Genomic DNA, 15,657 nt, shown 5'->3' with positions numbered 1-15,657 from the left:
AGTACCATCAGAGGTGGGTAGGAGTTCATGAACGTGTCAATTGCAACACAGCTCTGCCGAAGCCAGCATCATCTCTGGCCTGCTGGGTATTGGCATAATGCATCGGGAACGTGTGCACTGAAGACAACACCATGGCCCTGCAGATGTCCTGTGCCAGAAAAGCAGCTGAAGACACCTGAGCCCTTGTCAAATGAGCCTTCCCTATTGGTGGAGGCACAGCCTGCGCCAACTGGTAACAAGTACGAATGCCGATTCAATTTGAAATCCTCTGAGAAGACACTGGAAGGCCCTTCATCCTGTCAGTGACTGCAATAAAGAGCTGAGTTGATCTGCGGAAGGGCTTGGTGCATTCCAAGTAGAAAGCCAGGGCATGCCTGACATCTAGAGTGTGCAGACATGTCTCCTTTTTGGTCATGTGAGGCTCTGCACAAAACATCGGGAGGAAGATATCCTGGTTGACATGGAGATGCAACACCACCTTTGGCAGGAAGGCCAGATGGGGACACAGTTGGACCTTGTTACCCAAAGGGGACTAAGGCAATGCTTCAGAGAGAAAATACTCGAGAAATGGTAGGGGGGCAGACAGAAAAGGAAAGCCCCTTTTCTCAGAAGAGCAGACTCGGCTCCCTTCCGTGTCTGTCACCGGTGGATTTCGCTTACAATAAGGGTGTCCCTCCCTTCCCTGTGTGATGTAATAAAAATGAAGAAAAGACAAGGTAATACAGTGCAAACAAAGGTAAGTGTATTAAGGGTAAAGGTACAGAAAACTGGGGAAAATGGGGGGAAGAAACACAAACTTAACGATACAGTGATTCAGTGACTGGCTTTATGAGCTTGAAGCTCAGACACACAAAACCTCCCTTGGCATTCAGAAAAACAATAAATGAAACCCCAATACAGAGACCTTTCCTACGATTTAGGCGCAGTGGACACAGTGGACAGGTGCAAAACCCAGGACCTTCTATTTTCCGGCTGATTTAGAGCTTTCGAAGAGGACTACTGGGGAGTCCTGACGACTATTGGATTTTGTCACAGGCGGGGAGACCCTCTGGGATGATGGACACCAGGAAAGCAGGACCCTCCACAGGTAAAATGGATTCAGTTCACTATGGTGGGGATAGTGATGACATGCCTCTCCTTCCTCAACCTCGCTGCGGGATAGATGGTACTCTTCTCTCTAGCTCTGGAGCATTAGGAAGACCCGACCATGCACACGCTGCTGCTGGAATGGACAGTCCTGTGCAGGCTCTGAGCAAGATCTTATATAATCTCTAAGGCGGGAAAAGCTGGTTCAGTCCGGTTTCAGCCAGAGGACTCCAGTGTCTAAGTTGTAAACAAGTTTGCTTACTAAGATGGAGTCCAAGGGTCATAGTTCATATACTCCATATTAAATTCTATTGAAGCCAGTTATTTACTTAACCTTATTTCAAAAATACATTATTAAAATACCTAATTGAACATATTAAACAACACCAACATAAATATATTTTTTATACCTAACAACCTTGTCCTTGTAGAACATCATGTACGTGAAGGCTTTAATCTCGGAAACTTGCCTCGCCGAGATAATAGCTACAAGGAATACAACCTTCCACGACAAGTGGGAAAGGGATCAAGAAACTAAGAGCTCAAGGGGAGGGCCCGTGAGCCTGGCGAGGACCAGGCTGAGCTCCCATTGGGGGACTGGGTCCTGGATCTGCGGAAAGAGAGTCTTTCAAGGCCTTTCAGGAACCTGATTATCATCTCATGCGAGAATACCGATCTACCCTGGATGTGGGGGTGGAAGGCCGATATTGCCGCCAGGTGTACCTGGATCGAAGAGAAGGCAAGGCCCTGGTGCTTCAAGTGAAGCAGGTAATCCAGAATGGACTGTAGAGACGACTGGGTCAGGGAGATATTCTGTTCTGACGCCCAGCAGGAGACTCGCTTCCACTTTTCCAGGTAAGTTGCTCTGGTGGAGGGCTTTCTACTCTCCAAGAGTACTTGCTGCATCTGATTAGAGCAGGCTTGTTTCTCTGGATTCAGCCACATAGCATCCAAGCTGTGAGGTGGAGAGAGGCAAGGTTCAGGTGCAGCAATCAACTGTGATCCTGCGAGAGTAGTTCTGGGTGGCTGGAAAGTGCCCATGGGGCTGTTACGGCTAGGTCCATGAGCATGCTGAACCAATGTTGGTGAGGCCAAGCCGGGACAATCATAATGATCTGTGCCTTGTCCCTCTTGATTTTTCAGAGGATCTTGCTGATGAGCAGAATTGGTGGGAAGGGGTACATCAGTTCTCCTAAGACAGGAGAAAGGCATTGGAAAGCGAACCCCTACTGAGACCTTGCAGACAGCAGAGCTGATGACATTTTCTGTTCTGTCTGATGGTGAACAGGTCCACTTGGGGAGCTCCCCACTTCTGGAAGAGCATCCTGATGACCTCCGAGTGAAGGGACTACTCATGGTGAGAGAAGAAGGACCTCCTGAGGCGAGCCGCTAGCTTGTTCCAGACACTGGGGAGGTGTAAGGCTTCCAAGTGGCTCGCATGCTGAATGCAGAAGTCCCACAGCCAAAGGGCTTCCTGGCACAGAACCAATGAACGAGCTCCCCCTTGCCTGTTGACGTAGAACATGGAGGCTGTGTTGTCCGTCAACATCTGCACCACCCAACCAGACGCACGGGAAGGAACACTCCGCAAGCCAGATGGATGGCTCTGAGTTCCCTGACGTTTATATGTAGCACCAGCTCCTCTAGTGACCATAGCGACCGAGATCCCTTATTGAGATTGGACGCATCTAATATCAGGGAGACTGCGGGTCGCGGGCTTGCAAACGGCATACCCTATAACACTTAGCACCGGGTTGGACCACAACTGCAGGGAGGTAAGTATTCGCATCAGGATCATGAGGAGCTTGTCCAGGTGATGCCTAGCTGGGGAGTAGACCGATGCCAGCCACATCTGGAGAGGACGTAGTCTGAGCCTCGCGTGCCAATAGGCCCAGAGCTTGACAGGTGGCTTGAAACGTCTCGACACTGTGCTGGACATGGACTCTGGAGAGGTCTTTGATGAGCCAGTCATTGAGGTATGGGTAGATCTGGATACTCCAATGTCTGAGGTAGGCCGCCACTACCAACATGCACTTTGTCAACACCCTAGGCGCCGTTGCTAGGCCAAAGGGGAGCACTGTGAATTGGTAGTAGGCAGTCCCAACCACAAATCATAGGAACTTTGTGTCCATAAAATATCAATATGTGAAAGTAAGTGTCTTTCAGATTGAGGATGGCTGAATCCAGAGGAACAAACCTTCCGGATCCAGGGAAGGAATGATGGAGGCCAGGGAGAACATGCAGAACTTCAACTTTCTGACATACCTTTTGAGGTTTCGCAGGTCGAGAAAGGGGCACAGACACGCCCCCCCCTTGGCCTTTGGGATCAAAAAAATAGCGGGAGTAAAACCCTTTTCTGCTCAGGTGTAAAGGGACTTCCTCCATGGCTCCCACCTGCAGGAGGCCTTGTACCTCCTGAGCGAGCAGATGCTCGTGAAAAGGGTCCCTGAAGAGGGATGGGGAACGAGGATGGGAGGGAGGGATAGAAGTAAACTGGAGTGTATATCCCCCTGCTACTGTGCTGAGGACCCATCGGTCTGATGTTATAGAGACCCAGGCAGGGATGAAGGGGGACAAACGGTTGGAAAGTAACAGGGGTGTTGCATCCAGGATACATGTTGGAAGGTCGCCCTTGAGGCACCCTCAAAATGCCTGATTGTTACCCGATTTGCTGCAGGTAGTGCTCGAGTGAGCTGAGGGGGCAGGTTGACAGTCTTGCCGGTGCTTATAACCCTTTTCCTTCTTGCGGAAGAGCTCCAATTGGAATTGGCTCCCAAACCTGTGGAACTGTTGCAGCTTGAACCACTTTCTCACAGGCGCCGGTGTGTAAAGGCACAGAGAGCGCAAGGTAGCCCTAGTGTCTTTCAGGCCATGTAATTTGCTGTCTGTCTGTTCCAAGAACAGTGCCATGCTATTGAATGGGAGGTCCTGGATGGACTGCTGAACCTCCACTGAAAGGGCCGATGACTGTAGCCAGGATGCAGGCTTCATGGAAATAGCCAAAAACCATGGTCCGGGCCACGGAGTCTGCCGCATCTGAGGCCACTTGGAAGCCTCAGCCCTGACCACAGCCCTGCCCTCATCAAGGATCGCCAGGAACTCCTTCCTGCGCTCCTCTGGCAGCGAGTCCACAAACTTGGCCATGGACTGCCAAATGCTAAAATCATAATGGCCAAGCAGGGCCCGATGGTTGGCCACTCTCAGCTGGTGGCTGGCCGTAGAATACATTTTTCTGCCAAAGAGATCGAGCCTCTTTGCCCTTCTTATTCTTAGGCGTTGATCCCGGTTAGTCTTGTCTATCGCGCTCACTGGTTGTTGAAACAACCAGTGAGCTTGGAGCAGGGTGGGTATACAGGTATTAAAACCCCTTAGCAGGGATGTAGTACTTTCTCTCCACCTGTTTGGAAATGGGGGGCAGGAAAGGGGGTTTGCTGCACGGCCTTGATCAGTTTCACCACCCCCTTGAGGACAGGCAATGCCATCCTGCAGGAGGCTGCTGCACTTAACACATCAAACAGGGAGTCAGAGGGTTCAGCCAACTCCTTGGCTTTCAGCCCCAGGTTCAATACCACTCTCTTTAAAAGCTCCCAGTGAGACCTTGCATCATCCTGGAGAACCATGTGGGAAGGCCCCGGTATCGCCTAATCGGGCGAAGACAAAGATGATGAGGGTCTACCAACTCCGCTGCCTCTGCCAAGGGAGCCTCAGCTGAAGCTGGCTGTCCCTGGGGACCTTGCTCTGACTCCGCTTCCAAGTTAGGGGGCAGGCGGGAGACTGTCGCTGACCGTCTTTCACATGCCCCTGAGACTAACCGATGCCACTGCGTCGGTTGGAGAAACTCCCAGGGGTTCCATAGCTGCCATGTGGCCTCAGGTGGCCCAGAGGGAAATGCCAATGCCCCCGGTGGGTGGCCTTGGCCTGCAGGCAGATCTTCCTCCTCACTTTCAGAGCCTAAAGAGGGGGAGACTTGTCTGCGGGACCAGGACAGTCCCGATGCCACCTGTCTACCCCGTTCCTGTCGGCCCTCTCCACGGACCTCTGCCGGGGACCTGCACAGGGATGATGGCTCTTGGTGCCATGACTCTGGTGACCGTTGTCATCGTTTGGCTGATTGGTAATGGTACCCTGGTGATCGACACCTCACGCTTTGAGAGCAGTGCTGTTCAATGGGTCGGGAGTGAGAACGGGAGTGAGAAAACCGACATCTTGGAGACTGTCAACGTGCCCACGGAGATCCGTACTGGCGATCCAGAAACCTGTGACAGGACTCTGGGGACCAGCGTCTCGACCATCTGGAGTGGTGTTGTGAGTTTGGAGACTAACTTGGATGCTCCAGGCACCAAGACTCTGGGGACTGGCAACGTGCCTCCACAGGTCTGTGCCAGACAGCCGGTGATCAACGCCGGGACCCCGGGGAACGCTGCCTAGAGTCCGGGGTACGACGCCAAGCACTCTGACAGGTAAGCCGACCTGTATCCGGGGGCTGGTGGTGCTGTTCAGGCAAGCGCTGGCGGGGCACCCCCTGCGGCAGAGAGCGGTGCTGCACGGATGGAGACCGCTGGAAGGGTCCCAGGGCGGGTATACCCCACGAATGGGGCACTTCACTGGCCGACGTGGGCGGCACCAGAAAGGACAATATGTCCTTAGTGGCCTGAAAGGCCTCCAGCATGGATGGCACAGCCAGGTGCTGAGTGCTTCTGCCGCTTCCCAGGGTGGCAGGCAGGTCTCGAAGAGGGCTCGACAACTCAATGGATGCTGAAGCCTGGCCACCGTCCACAGGGAAGAACTGCCCCGCATGGGTCTTTGCTCTCCTCCGATTTTCTCCTTCCCTTTACGGGAAAGTGAATGCTCTCTCCTGGCCTTTCTTTGCTTTTTAGAAGGTACCGGGGACAGGGATCGGTGCCAGTGAGAGGTCGGTGCCAGCAGTGCGCTCTGCCCCGAGGCTGCAGTGCTTGGAGCAGAGGCTGATCTAGCTGGCTCTGAGGCTGGTGCAAGGGCCGACTCCATAAGGAGCGCTCTAAGTCGAATGTCCCGCTCCTTTTTGGTTTGTGACCTGACGCTCTTACAAATGCGACACTTGTCGCTCACATGGGTTTCCCCCAAGCACTTTAGGCAACTTTGATGGGAATCACTGACTGGCATAGATTACACTGGTCTACAATTTTTGAGAAGTCGTCTGCTTCAGAGATAAAATGTGCTATTTATTATGTATTTTGATGTGCTGAATTCAAATATGACAATTAAAACAACTGATTGGCTACTGTTTCTAAGATATTTAAGTTTTTACATTTTATGTCTATGTATATTGTGTAGATAGTAGAGTTTTAATCATCAATTGTAAACCTAGGTCTTTTCATGTGTTTATGGTTGCTTTACATGATAATATTTCACCTGTCCTGTTTATGTAACACTTTAAAAATCAGCAAAAGGGTTATATAAATAAAATTTATTATGAAACAAAAGGCAAAAAACTATTACGTACATAGTTTAGTCCTATTCACTGTCTACTCGGCGCTTCTTGGCTTGTCTCTTGTATTCATTAAATGGAGCATCTCTTGTCACTGTCCAGCAATAGTCTGCAAGCATTGATGGGCTCCATTTGCCCTGATAGCATTTCTCCATTGTTGCAATGTCCTGGTGAAATCGCTCGCCGTGCTCGTCGCTCACTGCTCCGCAGTTCGGTGGAAAAAACTCTAGATGAGAGTTCAAAAAATGTATCTTTAGTGACATGTTGCAACCAAGGCTTTTGTATGCCTTGAGGAGGTTTTCCACCAACAACCTGTAGTTGTGTGCCTTGTTGTTTCCGAGAAAATTTATTGCCACTAACTGGAAGGCTTTCCATGCCGTCTTTTCCTTGCCACACAGTGCATGGTCAAATGCATCATCTCGAAGAAGTTCACGAATCTGAGGACCAACAAAGACACCTTCCTTTATCTTAGCTTCACTTAACCTTGGAAATTTTCCACGGAGGTACTTGAAAGCTGCTTGTGTTTTGTCAATGGCCTTGACAAAGTTCTTCATCAGACCCAGCTTGATGTGTAAGGGTGGTAACAAAATCTTCCTTGATTCAACAAGTGGTGGATGCTGAACACTTTTCCTCCCAGGCTCCAATGACTGTCGGAGTGGCCAATCTTTCTTGATGTAGTGGGAATCTCTTGCACGACTATCCCATTCGCAGAGAAAACAGCAGTACTTTGTGTATCCAGTCTGCAGACCAAGCAAGAGAGCAACAACCTTCAAATCGCCACAAAGCTGCCACTGATGTTGGTCATAGTTTATGCACCTCAAAAGTTATTTCATGTTGTCATAGGTTTCCTTCATATGGACTGCATGACCAACTGGAATTGATGGCAAAACATTGCCATTATGCAATAAAATAGCTTTAAGACTCGTCTTCGATGAATCAATGAACAGTCTCCACTCATCTGGATCGTGAACAATGTTGAGGGCTGCCATCACACCATCGATGTTGTTGCAGGCTACAAGATCACCTTCCATGAAGAAGAATGGGACAAGATCCTTTTGATGGTCACGGAACATGGAAACCCTAACATCACCTGCCAGGAGATTCCACTGCTGTAGTCTGGAGCCCAACAGCTCTGCCTTACTCTTGGGTAGTTCCAAATCCCTGACAAGGTCATTCAGTTCACCTTGTGTTATGAGGTGTGGTTCAGAGGAGGAGGATGGGAGAAAATGTGGGTCCTGTGACATTGATGGTTCAGGACCAGAAGTTTCATCCTCTTCCTCTTCCTCGTCTGACTCAAGTGAGAATGATTCTGGTGCATCAGGAACCGGCAGTCCTTCTCCGTGGGGTACTGGGCGTATAGCTGATGGAATGTTTGGATAATGCACAGTCCACTTTTTCTTCTTTGACACACCTTTCCCAACTGGAGGCACCATGCAGAAGTAACAATTGCTGGTATGATCTGTTGGCTCTCTCCAAATCATTGGCACTGCAAAAGGCATAGATTTCCTTTTCCTGTTCAACCACTGGCGAAGATTTGTTGCACAAGTGTTGCAGCATATGTGTGGGGCCCACCTCTTGTCCTGATCTCCAATTTGGCAGCCAAAATAAAGGTGATAGGCTTTCTTAACCATAGTGGTTATACTGCGCTTTTGTGATGCAAAAGTCACTTCACCACAAACATAGCAGAAGTTATCTGCACTGTTCACACAAGTACGAGGCATCTCTGCTCACTTTGGCTAAACAGAAATGTGTCCCTTTGCAAAATCAAACACTGACAAATAAGAGAGCACGACACTGTATGATTTCTAGAGCTGATATAGGGCAATTTGTTCAGCAGAGTGATGTAAGCTTCGTTATGATTGCATCATCCATGACTTCTAGGAATAACATGATGCAATTCATATCAGGTATGACGCAATACCAGCTTCAGATTGCATCATTCATTGTTTTGCCTAAAAAGCAAGTACTGTCCAAACCCAGTCATAGATTTATTCATAGATCCAGTCAAAGATGTATTTTAGTCATTTCTGGTTTAAATTGAGATCCCTTCCCTTTATAACTCACTTATCCTCCGCCATTCCCAAGTCAAGGGTCGTATATACTGACCCAACAGCATATCTTGAAAACTAGAGCCAATCAACAATTTTAAGCATCATTTTCGTTCTCAGTGACCCAGAATTAGTAAAGTTTGACTACATTTATTTCAGAAGCATTTTGGCTGTAGAGCAGTGTTGCAGCGGTCACAAGGTTTGAAGCCCAGGGATTGGGGCATGCCCTGTCCCGAGGCTAAGTCTTGTATGAAACTATTTCTAACTTTGGCACTAAGGGAACTAATAAACTCTACAAACTTTCTAATAACTATCCACAAAAGATTCACAACTAGGCACAGTTGAGAAGGTAAGGAGGCAAGGAGACAAGCCGAGGCAAGGAGACGTTCCAGCACCGACACTGGCGGTAAGAAGGAACTGAGGGAGAGAGGAGCTGGCAGCACCCCTTATACTGGTGCATAAGTGCACCACTCCAGATGGCACCAGAGCTGGTCTCCTATGGATACCACTGAGGGAAAAACTTCCGGCGCCAGTGCATGAGGCGAGCACACACACCTACTATGGAATAGACATGAGCAATGAGTTTCATTGCCCAGATGGTCTCAGGTGCAAAAAGTAACCAAATGGCAGCAATGGCACAAAGACAATTAGTTTTTCAGATGATTCCAGTTTTAACATTGCTAGGTGACAGTGCCAGCACCAGTAATAGTGGATTTAATGTTTGTTCTGACAGCATCCCTTCAATAACACAGCTTGTTTGTGAATATGATTTGCTTGTGTCATGCAGTAAATACAGCTGCCCAGGACTCTCTGTAGCTGTTTTTATAGCAACACAATTTTTACATTTCTCCAGAGAGAAAATAATCAGGATCAAGCAGGGCACCCATGCTCTGTCAGTTCCAGTCTAGACTGAAATGGGATTGTCAGGTGAATATTAAAAACACACTGCATTGTAACTACTGTGTACTGACAAATATTTGCAGTTAGGAAATGAGTTCATGTCCTGGTATTAAAACCAGAGTGATGATTGCTAGCTTAAGTGGACAGAAGCGTGGCATACAGCAATATGACAAGATGGGTGAGCAACAGGCTAGAGATGAGCTAGAGCTGCAGAGTGCAGAACCAGCTCTGTGCAGGGCATTTGGACATGGTTCAGTGGGGCGTATCCCCAGGAGAAGAGTTTGAGGGTTTAGTTTAATACAGTCATTCTCTCTACTTCATTGGGGCTCACGCACAGAACTAAACTCTCTCTCAGCATCGGCTAGTTTCAAGGCTGCACTATGGTGAGCGCTGGCAATAGTATGGGCAGAGCCCACGTTATCCTTGCCACAGTAGCTGGATTACTCTATTAGTGCACTCAGGTACCCCAGTACATGGGAACCCAGGCAGCCTCCAGCATGGCTCACAAAGGCTTCACACACCACTGCACCCCACTCTGCTTTGGTCTGTGGGGAATGAGGTGGGACCTCCGTACTGAAGATATTGGTGGCTACACTCTGGCCCACATTATGCAAATGAGGTGCACTCCTGCGGTCCCTGGTAGGTTGATGACATGGCTTTCAGTTGGGCCAAGGCTGGGCACCCACCTCTTGTTCTCCGCTGTCTTACACCTGGCGTCGTCATTGACACATGTGCACAATGCCTGAGAAATGCCAATGATAGTGCGACTCAGCAGAGAATTCAGATCTGGCAGCATTTTATACCAACTTTGCATGGTAGTAAATGACTCCCAAAAGGGCAGCGGAATGAAGAGTCAGCCCTTGCTCCTCTCTCCCAACCTTACTTCATCTCACAAAAGTGATGATGCTAATACAAATACATGAACAAGATGGTGTCCTTAAATGCACTTTTACTTTTGGTTCTTGAGTCACAGGCAACTGTTAATCACCCAAACAGAAGAGCTGGGAGTAATGGACAGAAATCCAAACCAAGGTAATCCTACTGCTCATTGCAATTCACAAATCAAAAGCAAATTGTGTTTTTATTTCTGAAGGAAAATCACAAGAATAAAAGCAGTTTCTTACTGAAAGCAAGCAGAAAGGGATGAAAAGCTAATGTCAAATGAAAGGCTTTACATTCTGGGGGGAAGTCTCCAAAGGTAGACCATGGGGTTTCTTAAAGCCTGGAATTTAAGGCCTTATTTCTATTTTACAGAAGCATTCTCTAGTGAATATATAAATTATATTACTGTGCTTCATAACTGAATACACAGTTTAATAAAAATGGGTGTTTCCCTAGAGAATCTGATCATTTGAAGTGCATTATGCCTGTGAATATAGAAGATGTCACTTTTATTTGCTACTAAGCATTTTGTATCTGTTTTGTGATAATTGTATGTATTCTGTGCCTTGCCACACAATATGGAATTAGCTGAACTAAACAGCAGCCTTTCCTGCACATTTCATTCTTGGTGCTTTGCATACCTTTCAGCATCGAAAGCCGCACTCATCTCTGCTCAGTTCCTGGTTTTTTATTAGTCATAAATACTCTCACTTGCTGATAAATGCTGAATGTAATTAGTATTTCAGTCTGCAGACCTGGCAAATACCGTGTGTCTAGAAAGGGAGAGTTCTGAAAGTGAGCCTGTGCCTGGCAGAAGCATCAGAAATCTAGATGAAGGAGAGATTTAAACCACCCCCCCCAACACCTGCTGCAGAATTTAATTGGTAAGGTAAGTAATAAGGGGCAGCAGACAGAACCATTAAGGGTGCAGTGTTCTGGCCCCAATGCATATTATAAAGAAGTGACAAATTGTGTTTTCAAGGCTGAGAATTAGAACCACATTCAGATCTTCATTTCACCCACCCTCAGGGCACGGTTTATAATATGTCTTCTGATCAAACAGCTCTATTCCCTTGTCCTTTCTTGATGAGAACTTATCTCTTCATAGGTGGGATACAAATCACTCCAACTAGCCCTTCTGCAATCTCATCTAGCTTGTGTCTGCACTCTTCCTGCAGCCGCTTCAGCTCCCTCTTCAGAGTGCCCTCTTCCATTTGCAGTTCACTGATCACCTCTGTGGCGTTAACAACATTTGTAATGGGCTCCTTCGATACCGAACTGAGGAAACCTGTTTTGCTAGCAGAACACTTGTCTTTAAATACCAGCCTGTACAAACCATGCATTCCATTTTTTTTATGGGCACAATGGTATTTAAGATCTGATAGTTTTAGCTTGACAGCTTCTGTTATTGTCCTGACAGCAGCACAAAACTCCCTTTCATCTGGAAGTGTTCTCTCTCTTGATTTGACCTGTAGAGAGAAAAACATGATCAGGCTTATGTGCAGAATTCCTCACTCCAGACACCAATGCAAAATGTCAAGGCTGGAGTGTGCTGTACTGGAAATTCTTTATTTCACGATCAAATGTAGCAAGTAGAAGCAGTGACTGAACTCGGCGTGTAAACCTCTGTGCTTTTAAGAATAAGAGACTGACAGATCTTCAAAGCCCTTGCTCCTCTGATGACTGACATATGGCAATTTCCTCTCCACTCCACTCCTTAGGGCAGTTACAAAGTGTGGGCAGTTTGAGCCTGGAGTCAGATGAGATGTGTGAAAAAATGCGCATGGCCTGTTTCTCCATTCACGCCTGTACAAAGGATGTGTAAAACACTACTATTGTGACAGTGTAGTGGGTAACACCTCTTTTGCACAGGTGTGATTGCACAAGGGGCAGGACAGTGAGGAACCATGTCTGTGGTGAGAGAGCTGAGCCAAAGATGGATTCTCTATAAGGCTTTAATATAGGCCAACTGAGAATATTGTACGAGACAGGGCTGTGTGTGATACTAACTGTGCTGTAACTGGCTGGTGATACAATGATGTGATAACTCCAGATTTGACAGTGGCCAAACTAATACAAGATACATTAATGACTATGGGCCCAAACCTCAAATGGATACAAAAATGAGTAACTTAACTCACATGAGCAGATCCACTGAAGTCAATAATATTAAGTATACTAATCAAGTTACTCAAGCATGTGCTTGCAGCAAGGGGCCCTTCAACTGCAGCTTCAGGCCTCCTGGCACCAACGGGTAAATAAGGACTTTTAGGGAGATGCAGGCAGAGAGTGAATGCCCCTGCTGTTTGCAACAGATCCCCCAAATAGACTATGCATCACAAAACTAACATCACAGCATGTCTTCAGAAATTGCTCACACACTAGGAAAAAAAACATGCAAGACTATGCAACAGTGTCACCTGGTGACTCCTGGCACCCACCGCAAATGGACCTTACACCTCTTATGACCATAGTTTATCTTTGCCATGTTTCATTTGGCTTAATTTCTAGAGTATGTGTTTTGTGATGGGAAAGGAGAGCAGGCAATAGCCCACTGCTCCCCAAGGTTCAAGAGAAGACATTAGTGCTCATGTCTAGAAGAATAAAATTAAAAGGCCTAGACATGCTATGCAGAACTTGCAAAAAATGGGAAATAATAGAATTGTTCAAAGTTGGAGCGAGATCGACCCAAGTGCTTGATTCTCTTCCAGTGCTTGCATCAGTGAGTCATTCAGTATAATGCATTTGGTTCTGCTGTTGAACTCTGTGCCTTCACAAGAGAAGACTCTTCAGGCAAAGAAAAGCACAGCACTCATTTGATGCAAATATCAAATCTTTGCCCTTTAAGCAAAAAGCCTTTTTATAGCACTCCCACCTCAAAGCTAGGATTTTTTTCTCCACAACAAATGCCTAGCAGTTGAGTTTCAATCTAAGTCTCGGATACAGTTACACACACTCTGTGCTCACTGTGGTTTGTTATTCCACAGAGCCCACCTTCAGGAGTTGGGATTACCTATATTTGATTCCGACTTAAGGTGCACTGGCCTAATAGACCAACCACACCTACGAGGGATGGGTTTCTGGAAGAGTGACATTTATTTTCATTAGGCTAGACATCACCACATTCTTTCAGTAGATTATTTAATTACCTTCTGTTTAACAATGTTACTTCAATTTGCAAATACATCTGTATGGTATACAAACTCAGAGTACCTGGTGCCGCTAAACAGTGTGGATGCGAACAGCTACCTACAGATTCATTAGTTCTCGTTACAGATTCCTAACCAATTTGCTAATTGTCTTGCTGCAGGTGACAGTGTCCTATTTTTCCCAAAGGGTGCCCATACCTCAGCTCAATAGGCCGTAAGGGTGTAATGAAATTTGGAAGAGGCCACAAGCAAAAATTAAAAGCAGATCTCTCCCTAAATGCAGTGTCCCCACAAAAGTAGCTGCAAGCATATGCAAAATATTTGAAAACAAGTCAATTTTCAAGTTAAGAAAAAAGTACCAGTGCGGTAGTGGGTAAGGGCAGGTATGTGATACACTCAAACGTGCATGCAGCAGGTTTAATACAAACAAGAGGAAATACTTTTTCACACAATGCACAATTAGCCTGGGGAACGTATTGCCATGGGATGCTGTGAAGGCCAAAACTATAACTGGGTTCAAAAAAGAATTAGGTGAGTTGATGGAGAATAGGTCCATCCATGGCTAATTGCCAAGATGGTCAGGAATGTAGCCCTGTGCTCAGAGAAACCCTAAACCTCTGACTGACAGAAGCTGGGAGGGGAAAACAGGGGTAGAGTACTCCAAAATTGCCCTGTTCTGTACACTTTCCCTGAAGCTCTGGTATTGGCCACTGTCAGAGAGAGGATACAGGGCTAGATGGATCATGGTCTGACCCAGTATGGCCGTTCTTACGGTTCTTAAATTCTTATGCATGATAATCCATTTATCAAATTGCTCTAGGTTTCTTTGTGGAAATTCCCTCCACTTATATCATGTGTATTATAGCAATAAGCTTGTAAGAGTTTCTGGCAGGTTTTCCATCAAGGTATCAATATAGAGAAAGAGTTAAGTTAAAACTCCCCATCCATTGGGGTGTGTTGGTGTCAGCACTATTAATTAACCGTAGTTAATGATTCCCATATTTCTCATTAAAAAAGTGATGTGCATAATGCTACATGTCCTTTGGACTAGACTGAACAACCTTAACTATCATCTAACATAGTTTGGGAACAGAAGTATAAATATTTAAGATGAAACAGCTAACTGTGTTCTGTGGCCACTAAAGGATTACTCCCTGAAGCACATTTTCTAGCATTTATCTAATCTACTTTTAAATAGGTCTGTCAAATGATTAAAAAAATTAATCACGATTAATCGTGTGATTCAAAAAAATTAATCATGATTAATTGCGCTGCTAAACAATAATATAATACCATTTATTTAAATATTTTGGGATGTTTTCTACATTTTCAAATATATTGATTTCAATTACAACACAGAATACAAAGTGTACAGTGCTCACTTTATTTTTATTACAAATACTTGCGCTGTAAAAAATAAAAGAAATAGTATTTTTCAGTTCACTTAATACAAGTACTGTAGTACAATTTCTTTATCTTGAAAGTTGAACTTACAAATGTAGAATTATGTATAAAAAATAACTGCATTCAAAAATAAAACAATGTAAAACTTTAGAGCCTACAAGTCCAGTCAGTCCTACTTCTTGTTCAGCCAATCGCTCAGACAAACAAGTTTGTTTACATTAGCAGGAAATAATGCTGCCCGCTTCTCGTTTATAATGCCACCTGAAAGTGAGAACTGGTGTTCGCATGGCATTGTTATAGCCGGTGTCGCAAGATATTTACATGCCAGATGCACTAAAGATTCATACATCCCTTTATGCTTCAACCAACATTCCAGAGGACATGTGTCCATGCTGCTAATGGGTTCTGCTCGATTATGATGCAAAGCAGTGCGGAACAGTGCATATTCATTTTCATCATCTGAGTAGACGCCACCAGCAGAAGGTTGATTTTCTTTTTTGGTGGTTCAGGTTCTGTAGTTTCCACATCAGAGGGTTGCTCTTTTAAGACTCCTGAAAGCATGTTCCACACCTCCTCCCTCTCAGATTTTGGAAGGCACTTCAGATTCTTAAACCTTGGGTTGAGTGCTGTAGCTATCTTTAGAAAAATCTCACATTGGTACCTTCTTTGCATTTTGTCAAATCTGCAGTGAAAGTGTTCTTAAAATGAACACATGTTGATT

General features: G+C 46.1%; 1 protein-coding gene across 1 annotated transcript in view; it reads right to left on the bottom strand.

Annotated features, from left to right (window-relative positions):
* Positions 1-1,177: 1,177 nt before the first annotated feature.
* Positions 1,178-15,657, bottom strand: part of TEDC1 (tubulin epsilon and delta complex 1) — a 221,172-nt gene continuing 206,692 nt past the window's right edge. The window contains exons 9-10 of the mRNA XM_065409430.1: positions 11,484-11,852; positions 1,178-1,273 (exon numbers count right to left, since the gene is read on the bottom strand). Of these exons, the coding sequence (XP_065265502.1) occupies positions 1,178-1,273; positions 11,484-11,852 (465 nt within the window). The remainder of the gene's footprint in view (positions 1,274-11,483; positions 11,853-15,657) is intronic.

The sequence above is a fragment of the Emys orbicularis genome, chromosome 8 (genome assembly GCF_028017835.1).
Source record: "Emys orbicularis isolate rEmyOrb1 chromosome 8, rEmyOrb1.hap1, whole genome shotgun sequence".
In the NCBI taxonomy this organism is placed as follows: domain Eukaryota; kingdom Metazoa; phylum Chordata; order Testudines; family Emydidae; genus Emys; species Emys orbicularis.
Note: the sequence above shows the minus strand (reverse complement) of the source record. Positions and strands in the feature narration are given on the sequence as shown.